Genomic DNA, 15,477 nt, shown 5'->3' with positions numbered 1-15,477 from the left:
TATATGTATTTATGTATGTGTATATATGTATATATGAATATGAATCATATATATATAATTCATATTATATGAATATAATTATGCACATATGAATTATATAATTCATATTATATCAATATATATAATTCATAGTATATTCATATGTATACTATGAATTTTATATATATATATATATATATATATATATATATATATATATATAATTATTTTGCCATAGGAAGTCCTGACAAGTCAAATTTGGAACATACTTGTTTTTAATATCCATCAGATTTTCTTTCTTATTGGCTAAATTCAGTGGCTGTTACAGACAACAATCAGCCAGGTTAGTTAAGGGCAAACTGAAATGTAGAGAGCATTGGCCCAGGAGTCAGACCTCCCTTGATTTTAGCCTCAACTCTGGACTCTAATAAGCTTTGTGACTTGGGGATGCCATTAACCTCTCTGTGACTCATCTTCAAATCAACATGACTACAAATCATTCAGCACATTCCATAACATCTATCAATATATTATAGTTTTTACTCTAAAGGTACTTGTACTGACATTATCACCAGAGTAACTGATGCATATTCCAGAAGAGACATAAATCAAATCTCAGTTTTCCTGGTAAGAATATTGAGGCTAAAGTTCAGAAGGAATCCATATTAGTTAAGGCTTACTTAAGCAGAAAGGGGAAATTTATTGACTCGGAAATAGATCTATTTTTAATTTATTGAGGAACCTCCATACTGTTCTCCATAGTGGCTGCACCTGTTTACATTCCTACCAACAGTGTACAAGGGTTCCTTTTTCTCCACATCCTCACCAGCATTTGTTATCTCTAATCTTTTTTGATAATACACATCCTAACAGATACAAAGTGATAACTCATTATGGTTTTGATTTGCATTTCCCTGATGATCAGTGACGTGGAGCACCTTGTCGTGAACCTGTTAGCTATTGTATATCTTTGGAAAAATGTCTATTTTGGTCCTTTGTACATTTTTAAATTCTTTTTCTATTAAGTTGTATGACTTTTTGGTATATTTTGGATATTAACTCCTTATCAGATAGTGGTTTACAGATATTTTCTCCCATTCTGTAAGTTGCCTTTTCACTTCTTTGATGGTTTCCTTTGCTGTGCAGAAGGGGGCTATTTGTCTTTTAGTTGCTGAATTGTAAGAGTTCATTGTATGTTCTGGATACCAGGCTCATATCAGATATCATCTGCAATTTTTTCCTGTTTTGTCAGTTGTATTTACACTATTTCCTGGCATCCTTGTCAAAAATCAATTGACCATAGATGTATGAGGTTATCTCTGTGCTCCTTATTCTAATTCCATAGAAGTATATTTTTATCTTATTGCCAGTACCACATTATTTTGATTACTATACCTTTGTAATATGATTGGGAATCAGGAGATATGAGAACTCCAGTTTCAGTCTTCATTTTCAGGATTGTTTCGGCTCTTTGGATCCCCTTGTAATTCCATATGACTCTGAGGATTAGCTCTTCCATTTCTGCAAAAAAAATGCAGTTAGGAATTTTGATAGTGATTACATTGTATCTATAAATCAATTTTGCAGTATTGTCTGTCATCTTACCAAATCTTATTATCTCACCAATTACTTATTCAGTCCATCAACACGTGGTGTCCTTCTGTTGATTTATGTTTTATTTAAGTTCTTTCAACATGTTTTGTAGTGTTCAATGTAAAAGTCTCTCACCTTCTTGGTGAAATTTATTCCTAAATATTTCATTTTTGGATGTACTGTAAGTGGAATTGTTATCTTAATTTCTAAAAGATGCTATAGTAAGGAAAAGTTTTTTCTTCTTTCCCATTTATATATTAGTTCATTGATTTATGTTACTGAATTCATAGAGTCTTGTTTGATTCTTTATACTCCTTTGTAATTGATAATTATCTCAATGCTCAAATTATTTCAGATTTGGTGACTGAGAGCCCTTTTAAACTGGTTTTGTATTTTTTGATATGTTTCTATCATTCCTTAAGGACTTCTTTAGTTATTGAATCAAGATAGCCCAGGCTCAGCTTATATTTTCCCTGGTTCAGTCTCAGAATAGCTTTTATCCAGGGGACACTGGTACATTTTAGTGGATGCTATTATTTGCAAACTAAGACCTGTAGAAATATCATTCATTAAATTATCATCATTAAAATAATATAATTGTAATTTTCTCATATTGCAATTTTTCTTTGTTTTGGAAAATCAAATGGCAAATACAGATCACTCATTCACTTTCTTTTCCATTTCTTCTTTTAGTCCCTCCTGTAATCCGGGTGTATCCAGAGAGTCAGGCCAGAGAACCTGGGGTAACTGCAAGTCTCAGGTGCCATGCTGAGGGCATACCAAATCCTCAGCTTGGATGGCTGAAGAATGGAATTGATATTACATCAAAGCTGTCCAAGCAACTCACACTTCAAGGTGCTTTTTACTTGTATTTTTCCTCTTAAATGACAATGTAAAAATTTTATTCTAAAATTTGTAACACATTTTACATTATTATGAGAAAGAGCAAATAAGTCTTGGTGGCAAAAGAATATCATGAGTATGAAAAAAGATATGGTTGTACCTAAGACATAATATTTGAAATAGAGTCCTTTAATATTTTTAATGTTTTAAATAATAGTCTTGTCATAATGATTAGTTATGTCATTATTTCTGTCATAAGTAAAATATTAAATTTTTTCTTTTAAAAACTTATCCTCTGAACTATAGCAGATATACTGAACAGAATCATTGGATCTCTTCATTGAATACATTTCTGAAGAGACAATTTTAAATGCTTAAATCATATGTTAAAATATATATTACAGAGGGTGTCAGTAATATAGAAATTCTTTAGGAAATGTTTTGCATCATGAAATGAAGATAGAAAAAATTCAAAATGCTACTAAATATGTTCATATTTATGTAGTTTTACAGTTATGAAGTTCTTGCATTCTAATATATAAAATATTCTATATGTTCTAATAGTCTAATGTGCAGACATTAATCAATTATTTTACAGATTATAATAATCACAAATGAGTGGTATGTGAAAAGCAAACCAGGCAATCTTTCTAATGTCAAATAACCTAAATAATGCAAAAGCAGTTTCATATATGTTGATTATACTAGTAAGCAAAAAAATGTAAAAATCTTATTTCCATTGTCAGGAGTGGCCCAGGAACAGTCATTTTACTGGAGTATCTATTGCATGGCATTACATTCCTTGTTCCATGCTTTTAAATTACTTCAATTCATACTTTAGAAATGAATATATTTTCATTTTTAAAATTATTTCTGTAAGAATAGACTGCTCTTATTATTCAACTTAGAGAGTGAATACAGTTTATCAGTATACATCTTAAAATAAATCTTTTAAATCACTTACTTATTTATTTTTGCAAATGAAAAATGACATATGAAAGTATTTTTGACCTTTCAGAGCTGAATCCTAGCAATCTCTATGTTAATATAAGTAGGTCCAACAAATTTACATGTTTGTGTCTATTGATTGCATCATGGTGTCTATAATCTGAGATGAGGATTGATCTGATAAACTGAAGTTAAATTGAATGAAAGTCTAATTAGCTTCTGATTTTGTCATCTCTTACCTATTTGATAGCAACAAACCATATTATATGAACTTATTTTGTTTTTGTTTTAGAAATATACAGGAAGGCAAATTTGGGGAGTTGGTTACACTCTAGAATCAACATTTGAAAGATTGTGACATTTGTAAAATAGCTATTATCATTTTTTAAAATAAGAGAAAGTAAGTTAATTTTTGAGAGACTATGACAAGTAATAAAATTTAAGTAAGAAGCAGAACCTAAGAGATAAATCTGGGTGCACAGGAGTGTGAAATTCCATGTGGTTTTGTATATGATCACATATTACCAAATAGCATAGTTATTTAATTATCCATTTATTCATCAAATGCTTATTTAGCATTTGTATGTGAGGTCCAAGTCTAGGCACTAACTGATAACTATGGCAATAGATGGGATGATATGGTTATGAGAAGTAAAATTCAACAAAGCAGAAATATTTTGGTTGGCAAATCCAGACAAATATCCAAAGGGACTAATAATTAGCAAAGAGGCAGGAGAACAAGGTGATTACAGAATGAAAGAAAAGAAAGCCAGAGATGGGAACAAGTTCAACAGTGCTGGCGGCATAGAAAGGTCAAGGAAGATCATTAAAATATATTCATGGGTTAGTGATTAGTTTGTCCTTGTGACATTTAGAAAATCAGTCCTCAGTGGGCTTAGAAATGAAAAGGAGGGAAGAAGTATAAAAACCTATTTCCAAATTTTGAAAGAGTAAAAAATAACAGTAGTAGCTGCTGGTGGGAAGGTTTAGGATTGATGAAGATATTTCTCACTTCTTGGACAATTTGTTGGTTTAAAAGGATATTGGTAAAGAGAAAGATGTATGAATAATGCAACAGGGGAAGGAGCGACAAATACAAAACAAAAAAGGAGGGGAGGTTGGCCTTGGAAAGAAATAGAAAATTTCCTTTGAGAATTAAATAAAAATGAAGATGTAAGTGGAAACAGGAGGTTTGGGGATTAATTTCTTTCTTTTCCAGCTTTTATTGAAATTCAGTTGGCATATAAAATTGTGTAAGCTTAAGGTATACAAGGTGATGATTTTTTACACATATATTGTGAAATGATTTAGGTTTACTTTTTAATCACTTCTATGTATTTCATGATATAAAGAACAAGACAACCTGCTTAGAGTGAGAAGTTATTATTATGCCAGGAAACATCAAACAAAGACTAAAGACAAAGACTAAAAGTGGAGTAGTGTATGAAATGCAACTAACCGTAAAGGTCAAGTAACATCCTGTTACTTGAAAATTGGAGATCGTGAATTTGAAAATTTGTAAGTTTGCTTATGTAATAGTCTAGTACTTTAATCAAAAACTTAAGTTCAGGGAATGTTTTCTAGTTCTGAAAACAGATGTGTCAGGATGATAAATGGATCTGGAAATTGGTACTTCTGGTCATAGAGTAGAAAACATCTAGATATACTAGATTATGTAGGAAAGGAGGGAAAGATAGTGGGACACATAGGTTAGAAGAACATATAAGAATATTGAGAAGAGAGAATTTCAAGAAGGAAAAAATTGAAGTTTCAAAAAAGTTCTAGAGAATTTACCTTAAGTATGTGGTCTTTGGAGAGGGCCATGTTTCACATAAAACAAGAAGCTGATCTGGGCTTAAGTGCATTGTTTTCTTCTCATCTTTTAGAGCAGGGGTCTGCAAATGAAGGACCACAGACCAAATCTGGAAAGCTGCCTATTTTTGTAAATAAAGCAATTGTTTTGCTTGTTTTTAGAACAGCCGCATTCATTTTAAAAACTAATGTCTGTGGCTTCTGTCATGCTGCTATGGCAGAGGTGAGAAGTTGGCACAGAAATTGTGTAGCCCACAAAGCCAGCTGGCCTTTTTCAGCGGCCCTGCCAAAAAAAACCTGCCAACTGTTTTGGGGAAGTGATTCTCAACAAAGGATGGGGGGAATGGAGGAGTGCAGTGATATTTGTAAATCAAGAAAGAGGGTCCAGTGATTTCAGTGATTAGCCTTTCCCAAACACTCACTGCCTCTCCATGTCCTCCTAGGGATGACATTTAAGCTCTTTTCCCCTTGGTTTTCTACCTTCCTTCCCCAAACAGCGGCTCTGATCATTCAGTCTCCTCTCTGTCACGGAGTCGTGCCCCTTTCTACTGCACATGGTTCATGGTGTCCTTGTGATTGGATAACATGGAACACACCACAAACATGCACACAGAGACATACAGAAAAAAAGAAAAGAAAGTAAAAGAAAAGATGCAAACCTAAACAAATGAGCACTAAAACACTGAACCTTAGGGTCTGATAGAACAGAAGTCCAGCCCTTACCTTTGAGGGGAGTGACCTGCATAAGATCATTCCATAAGTCTCAGATTCCTCATTTGATAATTAGCTATTATCTGGGACAATTAAGGAATAATATATGTAAAAGCACCTCCTATATTGCCAACATACAGTAAATGGTTAATTATACCCTGGTTTCCACTTTGGGGAACGCAACTCATTCAGAGATTAGCTGCAAATATTATTTTACCAAAATTTAAAAATTAGATGAATCATTACCTTAACCCTTTGGTTATACACTGCCTATATCAATTTCCATATTATAATACTGCTTACTTTAGGTATATTTCTTACAAACGACTGCAAATCTTACAAAAAAAATCATGTGTTATTTTCTTTCTGTCCCCTATACCTAATAATTCCAGATATATAATTCAGAGTCAAGAATATGCTTGCTAAATGGCATTGTATTATACTTGCATGATGTAGCTCACTTAATTCCTTTATGACATGTCTTTTCACAAGTATTCTCCTGTAAATGAACCATATTGGTATTAATTAAAACTGTTGTGAAAGCTGAGGACAAAGTGGATTATGAATATTAAAAATAAATATAGAAATGGAATTATAGTTTTCAATATGTAACACTTCTTATGCAAGGTAGGAAATAGGAAATGGATATAAAATATGGTGTGTGCATTTGATACAGAGTATTGGGATCTCTGTAATAGAATGACAGCACAATTTATGAAACACTTGAATGCATCTGGAATAATTTGGCATGTCTCCAAAGCATGGAAGTATGAAGGGAAACAGTTTAATTAGGATAAGCTAAGAGAACTGTTTGACTGTGTAATCAGAAATCACTGTACCAAAACTGAAACTGTAGTTTACAGGTTGCATTTGCCTTCTGTTTTCAGCAAATGGCAGTGAGGTTCATATTAGCAATGTGCGCTATGAAGATACAGGAGCATACACTTGTATCGCGAAAAATGAAGCAGGAGTGGATGAAGACATTTCTTCTCTTTTTGTGGAAGATTCTGCTAGAAAGACCCGTATGTATTGAATACACACACACACACACACACACACACACACCGCACACACACACACCATACTCAACTTTACAAGTAAGTTTTTTCAAAAACAAAGGCATCAGAAAATGCTGTGAAATGAGCAATGCATAAAAGAAAAAACAAGCAAACAAAAGCAGTTTTCATATGTAGGAAGGCTGGAATTCTTGAAATATTAAAAGGAGATTTAAGGATTAAATACAAGATTGTGAAATTTTCAGTACGGCAACTAAAATGATTTTGTTTCTTTGGCAAGTGTACATAAGATGTGTTGGGTCCTGTCCTCCCATTTGCTCATATAGGAAATTAAATCCTTTGCAAAATCCTTCTCCCAAATGATTTGGAATTCAAAGTCCTATAATATAGCCAAGGAGCATTCTATAGTTTTAATACATCAATCATTCTTTTTCTTGAAGTTGCGTTGTAGTCATGACCCAATGGCTGTACATCAGCCCTTCTTTGCAGCAGTCAGAGAAGTAAGCCACATTGAGACACCCATTACCCCAGCACCAACACCACACCATGGGCTAGTCTCCGTTTATAGCTAGAAATCCTCTGTCATTGCTGTACATGTCTCCTCGTTGTTTCATGAAGTTTTAACAAAAATGTACTGTCCTTTTTAAAAATTAGTACTTAGTGAAAGGGATATGGTGGCCTGGGATGCTAAAGATGGATTTTTGGTTACAGCTGAATTATTTAGAACTCAAAGTATTCCTGTAGCATTTATCAAGTGAGCTCTCTATAGGCAAACACTCAGACATTTTCTTCCCCTGGTGCACATGTGCCACGGATGGCTGTTTTGGGATTGGGTCTGGATATACTTGGAATGGCTATTCTCATTGTTCCAAAGTCTTGCACCTGTCTGTACCTCCTATCAGTCTAAGTTTTTTCAGGGATCCTTATATTTTGAGGACCATTTACATGTGCAATTCTCTGAGCCCAGTTTTTGGACGAGGTTAAAATATTGTCCCAGGAATCTTCTTATTCCTCTTTCAATCAGTGAGTGCATGTAGATATGAGTGGATCCAATGAGGAAGTTGGGTCTTACCCAGGCCCTGACTACTGGTATATCGGTATCTATATTTCGTCTGGCTAGGACAACCCTCATTATAAGCATACTTAAATTTAAAATTCTTAAGGTGGAAAAAGAGAAAAGAAAACTGGGTTTAATGACCCAGATAAGGACCGCCATAGTTTCTTTACCTCAATTTGCAATTCATTTCCTGTTAAAAATTAATTTTGGGTGACAAGTAATTGAAAACTTTAGTTTTCCTTGTCTTTTATGATGGTGCTGATGAGACAGATTTTATTTTCAACTCTGTATTTTAATTTTCTTTTAATATTGGTCATGTAGTTTTCAATATATTTCTCTATTACAAAATTGAAACACCTAGCTATAGCTTCTTTAATCAATGAATCACTATCTACCAGCATGTATATTTGAGAAACACTTTACTAGAAGATTTCATATAATTTTGTCATATAAATGTGTTAGTTTAATCATAAGCTGTTTATGAAATCATGTTTTCAGTTTATTTTACTTATCACCTTAAACACAGGTCAAAATAATGCATTTTAAATATTTATTTATTTATTTATTTATTTATTTATTTATTTATTTATTTTTGGCTGCGTTGGGTCTTCGTTGCTGTGCACGGGCTTTGTCTAGTTGCGGCGAGCGGGTGCTACTCTTCGTTGCGGTGCGAGGGCTTCTCCTTGCAGTGTCTTCTCTTGTTGTGGAGCACGGGCGCTAGGCCCGCAGGCTCAGTAGTTGTGGCTTGCGGGCTCTAGAGCACAGGCTCAGTAGTTGTGGCTCATGGGCTTAGCTGCTCCGCGGCATGTGGGATCTTCCCAGACCAGGGCTTGAACCCATGTCACCTGCATTGGCAGGCGGATTCTTAACCACTGCGCCACCAGGGAAGTCCGAAAGACATTTTGTTAGCAATATGCTGTTAAAATCAGAAATACTAGTTTTATAAGACAAAGCACTGCAGGTCTTACTACATCTATAGTTATAGAACTTTCAAAGCCATCTTATAAGAAACAATACAAATGAAAGATTTGGAGACTTTTGTTTTCTAACTCTGGAAGTGAAATATGTATAGGTATTAATTATACATTCAAATCATGTGACATTTTGAAGGATAAAGAGTGAAAACTAACAGATTTTATTTTTTTAATTAATTAATGAATTTCAAAAAGGTACCTAACATAAGGTCTACCCTCTTAACATAAGGATACCCGCTTAACCCTCTTAAAGTTTTAAGTGTACAATATTGTATTGTTAACTACAGGACTAAGTTGCACAGCAGAGCTCTAAAATTTGTTCATCTTGCATAACTACAACATTATAACCATTGAACAACTCTTCATTTCTCCCTTCTCCCCTTCCCCTGACAATCACCTTGTATTTTCTACTTTTATGATTTTGACTCTTTTAGATACCTCATTTAAGTACAATTACACAATATTTTCTCCTTCTCTGACTCGCTTGTTTCAATGAGCATAACATCTTCCAGGTCCATCCATGTTGTTCCTTCTTTGCAAGACTGAATAATATTATATTGTATGAATACACAAAATTTTCTTTATCCATTGATATGTTAATAGATATTTGGGTTGTTTCCATATCTTGGCTGTTGTGAATAATGCTGCAATTAACATGTGAGTGCAGCTATCTCTTTGATCCTGGTTTCAATTCTTTTGGAAATACACCCACAAATGGGATTGCTATGTTATATGATAGTTCTATTTTTAGCTTCCATAATGTTTTCCATAGTGGCTACACCATTTTACATGCTCACAAACAATGTGCAAAAGTTCCGGTTTCTCCATATCCTTGCCAATACTTTTTTATTTTGTTATTTTGATAATAGATGTTCTAAACGGTATGAAGATAATATCTCATTGTGGTTTTGATTTGTATCCCTGATGATTAGTGATATAGAAAAAAATTTCATATGTCCATTGGCGATTTGTATGGCTTTGGAGAAATATCTATTCAACTCCTTTGCCCATTTTTAAGTTGGGTTATTTTTTGCTATTGAGTTATTGGAGTTCCTTTTTTTTGAAAATTAAATGCTTATCAGATATAAAGCATGAACATATTTTCTCCCATTCCATAGGTAGTTTTTTTCACTCTGCTGATTGTTTCTTTTGCTGTACAGAAGCTTTTAAATTTGATACATTCTAACTTGGCTATTTTTGCTTTTGCTAATTGTGCTTTTGAGAAAATTATAGGCCAATGTCCCTTATGAACATAGGTACAAAATTCCTCAACAAGATATTAATGAACTGAATCCAGTGGCACATTAAAAAGAACATACACCATGATCAAATGGGATTTATCCCTGGGATTCAAGGATGGTTCAACATAAGGAGATCGGTACATGTGACTTGCACATTGACAGACTACAGGATAAAAATCACTTGATCATCCAGTAGACGCAAATAAAACATTTGAAACACCTTTTAATGATAAAAATACTTTGACAACACCCTTTTACAATAAAAATGCTCAACAAACGAGGTGTGGAAAGAATTTACGCCAACATAATTAAGGCCATATATTTTTAAGCCCACAGCTAACACCATACTCAGTGGTTAAAAGCTGAGAAAAAACTTTCCGCCTAAGATCAGGAACAAGACAAGGATACACACTCATACTTCTATTCTACATAATATTGGAAGTCCTAGCCATAACAATTAGCCAAGGGTAAGAAATAAAAGGCATCCAAATCCGAAGAAGAAAAATTGTCTCTGCAGATGACATGATTTCATATAGAGAGAACTCTAAAGATGCCACAAAATAAACCTGTTAGAACTAATACACATATTCAGCAAAGTTGCAGGGTACAAAATCAACATATGAAAATCACTTGTGTTTCTATACATTAACAATGTATATCTGAGAGGCAATTAAGAAAGAAATTCCATTTACAAATGCATCAAAAAGAATAACATACCTAGGAATAAATTTGACCAAAGAGGTGAAAGACCTGTACACTGAAAACTATAAGAAATTGATTAAAGAAACTGAACAAAACACAAATAAATGGAGAGATATTCTGATATTCTGTGCTTGTAGATTGGAAGAATGAATACTCTTAAAATGTCAATACTAACCAAAGGAGTCTCTGATCCAATTCTATTTCCATCAAAATCTCAGTGGCATTTTACAGAAATCGAAAAAATTCCTAAAATTCATATGAAACAACAAAAAATCCAGAATAACTGCAAAAATCTTGGAAAAGAAGAGCAAAGCTGGAGAAATTATACTTCCTGATTTCAAAATATATTTTAAAACTATAGTAATTAAAACAGTATGATATTTACATAAAGACAGGCATGTAGACCAATGGGACAGAAAAGAGATCTCAGAAATAAATCCACACATATGCAGTCAACTAATCTTTGACAAGGGCTCCAGAATACATGTTTGCCAAAGGATAGTCTTTTCAAAAAATGGTGCTGGGAAACTGAGTGTCCACACGTAGAAGAATGAAACTGAACTTCCCAACTTTTACCATATGAAAGAATCAACTCAAAATAGTTAGAGACTTAGGTATAAACCTGAAAATGTAAACCTCTTAAGAAAAAAAGGGAAAACTTCATGACATTGCTTTTGGCAAAAAAAAAAAAAAAAAAAAAAAAATGGATTTTAGTTGTAACCCAGAAGTCTCAAGCACCACTAATTCATGTTTATATTCTACTATTTTGTAGGCATGTAAATACAGTTTCTTTGCAATAACAAATTTACCTCTCATTTAAATAAACAACTTTAACCTTTTATTGGGGTGGGGGGCACCTCGTGCAGCTTGGGGGATCTTAGTTCCCCACACAGGGATCGAACCTGGGCCCCTGCAGTGAAAGTGCCAAGTCCTAACCACTGGACTGCCAGGGAATTCGCTAAACTAATTTAATTTTTGTTAAATTTGTTTTCCACAAATTTGCGACACCATTATTAAGAACATATCATATATATAGTTGTTAATGTGAAAATAGCCATTTTTAGAAACAAACACACATACTTAAAACCAGAATAAAGCTAAATAAGTAAACTGAGTAGAATATTAGTAGTGATAAAAGAGAATGAACTGAAAATGTGAGACTGTCTAGTTGAAGGCAGTTTTCCTTGGGATGTTTCCTAGCACTCAATAAATTGTCAGAATTCTGTATAACAATACCAAAATCAGGTGGACAGCACATCAGGGAAAACTACAGCCTTTTGTAAGTCCTAACATAAGAATTGCTCTGGGTTCTCTTCTAGTAATTCCATGGAAAAAGACTAATAATATTAATTATGCAAGTCACATTTGTATTTTGACAGATATTCTCAAAAAGCCAGAGAAAAGAGTCACAGACCCATCAATGATGACTTCACTCTTCTTATTTGCACATATTAAAAATTACTGACTTATCAAAATAATTTCAGAGGTCTTTTTTCCTTTTAGTTGTGTTAGGATACAACATACAGTTGACCCTTGAACAATGTAGTGTTTAGGAGGTCCAACCGCCCTTGCAGTCGATAATCTGAGTAGAACTTTACAGTCTGTCCTATGTGTCTGTGGTTCCATATCCATGGATTAAACCAATGGTGGATCGTGTAGTATTGTAATATGTATTTATTGAAAATGATCCCTGTATAAGTGAACCCGCACAATTCAAACCCATGTTGTTCTAGTGTCAACTGTATATTTAAAAAGCAGATTGGTCTAACAGAAGAGCATGAACTTTGGAGTAAGACATGAGTTAGAATAATTTCTCCACCACATAATAGTCCTGTGATTTGGAGCTACTAGTTAGCCCCTCTGAGCTTTAATGTCCTTATCTGTAATACAGTATAAATACTAACTCACTAAGGGTTTTCTATGCAGATACTGTAAAGCACTCACCATAATGCTAGACATTATGCTGATTCTTACTAATTTTCTGAAAATAATTACTTACTTCTTGCTAGAAACATTGACAAAAATAATTTTTAATAAGACTGGAAAATCTAGTAATTGTTAGAAATCAGCGTTTCCAAAATGAATGATACCTATACAGAGATATAGGTATAGAGATAGATGGAGATGGAGATGTGAGTGTATATTGACATCTATAGTATTACATATCCAAACATAAAATATTATATATCTTCATACTAAAAAATTGACTCTGCTGATAAGAGTATAACTTTTCCTTTAATGTAGCTATTAAGATATTTTAAATAAAAATATATTTTTTTGCCAGAGTCAAAGCAAAAGCTACACTTTATTTCCCCTTTACATTGGTCAATTTATATTCCCATTACACTAAAAAATTATTTTGTAAGGTGATTTTCTTCTGTTTTCTTTTTGAAAGATGCAGAGAAGTATTGAATCCCATGTAGACAGCAATAACAAAGGGGAAAGATTTACAACTTTTGGGTCAAATGACACAACACGGATTTTGTTTGGCTACAGCTTCAGAGTAATCATCCAGCTATTTTCTGTATAATTGAGTTCTGATAGTGGCATCAATCACATTTTTTTCCTATACTATATTTCCCAGCAATATGATGCTGTTGAGAGAAAAATTCATGCAAAGCATCACAGGCCAGGGTGCTGATTTTTGTTGTACCTGAATCTTTGAATTGGAAAACCTTGAGTTACAGGTTTGTTGGCAAACCCTACTGGAATTTTTCTCATGTGACAAATTGAACTACAAGAAAGTGCTGCAAAATAATATAATCTCCAGCTATATTAGGCTTAGGGTTTGATAACTAAGATTGAATAGAATGGTATACAGGGAGGATTTAAATGCAAAGAACAGTAGAAATGGGCCCTAGAATGGTGCTTGTAACAGGGAGTAGAAGACAATTTGAAATAATATGAGGGGATTTTAGGTAGAGGTAGATCATTGTTTATTTGGAAACATCTTGCACATAACATAAGTACTTAATACACTTCCATTTCCAATGGGAGGCAATTCCCAGATGATAACAATTTATCTTCAGAATTATGGCAAATTAAAATCAGTGTGAATGTAGGCTTCTCTGGAAAGCTTTTAAGCCTCTATGTGCATTAAGCCCTGGACACAGGTTTTATGACACCTTGCTGGGATTTTAGTAAAGGATACGTTTAATCTAGCTTCTCACAAATATTGGAATATAATGTTTGAATATGTTAGACTAGTATATATATATATATTTTTCTTTTTTTCATTGTCACAGGCAGTATTACATTGGAAATATTCGGCTATTGCTACATTCCTTACTTTAGAATTAACTTCAATAAATTAACATTGGTTGACTGTTATGAACTAAAATTCATTATGATTCTTTAAATGAGTATTTTAAATGGGTTAGACTCTACAACAAGATTACAAGAATGAACAAACTATATAAATATATAATGTTCATATAAGTTAAAAAGTATTATAAAAATATGATGAGTATAATTCACAATACATGGATTTAGAAATATGATGAAATGTAGCCACTTGTACCTAAATATTTCAAAACATATATGAATGTTTAAGAATGTTTAAGAAGTATTTGCCTACTTTAGAAGTAGAGGAAAGGGTCTTAAAATAGGTTAAAATATGGTATTTTTACATTTAAAGGCAGTTTAAATATGATATCACAAACTTTGGAAATAGAACATATTCTGGTAATATGAACAAGTTAATTAACCTTTCTAGTCTTCATTTACTTTCTATTTTTAAAGAGTAGAGAAAATACTTACTTCGAAAGAGCAATTGTATAGGTTTAATGAGATCATTTACGTAGGATTTTATCAATGTCTACAGAGGCTAGGAAGATAGTATAAACAAAGAACAGCATAGTCTATCAGGTATAGATGGACCCAAATGCACCAGTTATCAATTAATAATCATTTTTATACTCAACCAATATGAGTGAGGTAGAACAAATAGGAATTTGGAAAATCTATAGTTAAAGATATGGTGTGGACATCATAGCCAGGGTGATATTTTAATCCTGATAGTTATGAGCTAAGTGCTGGAATCAAAAAGAACCAAATAAAGACAGACATTTGAGAAAAATGAAATAAATCAATAAATGAAAATTATTGTTAATTTTCGTTTAACATTCACTGACTATAATTTAATAGACGTACTATACTAAAAACACTTTAAAGCAGAGTGAACAATGCATATTTCTTTTGAAAAACCCAAAAAACTATTTAGTTAATATTTGTCACAGACATTTACATATTAGTAAGCTTATTGTGAAATAAAACACACTTAGAATAATCAGACTCATGTTGAGGTTAATCATGCTTGATAAGCATTTATTATTTTATGAGCTTTCATTACTTATCTTAAATTCTAATATTCAAGCTCTCAATTTGGCCAATGACATTGTCGCATCCTGTGAAATATCTTGTTCATAAATCTTTTCATCTGTTGACCCAGAACATGGTGAAATGATCTGCTTTGTGATTTCCATATCTGAAGGTTATATTTTCAAAATAGCATGCTTTTCAATGTCATTAAATAGACCTGTTTCTAATGCATTGCCATTTTTGCCCAATAGTGGAGGTTTGTCTCTCATTTAACAAGATGC

General features: G+C 33.0%; 1 protein-coding gene across 3 annotated transcripts in view; it reads left to right on the top strand.

Annotated features, from left to right (window-relative positions):
• FSTL5 (follistatin like 5) overlaps window positions 1-15,477 on the top strand; it is a 706,899-nt gene that overhangs the window by 565,159 nt on the left and 126,263 nt on the right. For all 3 annotated transcript variants that reach the window (XM_068542031.1, XM_068542030.1, XM_068542029.1), the window contains exons 8-9: window positions 2,266-2,427; window positions 6,774-6,908. In XM_068542031.1, the coding sequence (XP_068398132.1) occupies window positions 2,266-2,427; window positions 6,774-6,908 (297 nt within the window). The remainder of the gene's footprint in view (window positions 1-2,265; window positions 2,428-6,773; window positions 6,909-15,477) is intronic.

This window comes from Eschrichtius robustus, chromosome 4 (assembly GCF_028021215.1).
Source record: "Eschrichtius robustus isolate mEscRob2 chromosome 4, mEscRob2.pri, whole genome shotgun sequence".
NCBI classification, from domain to species: domain Eukaryota; kingdom Metazoa; phylum Chordata; class Mammalia; order Artiodactyla; family Eschrichtiidae; genus Eschrichtius; species Eschrichtius robustus.
This window is presented reverse-complemented; position numbering and strand designations above follow the sequence as displayed.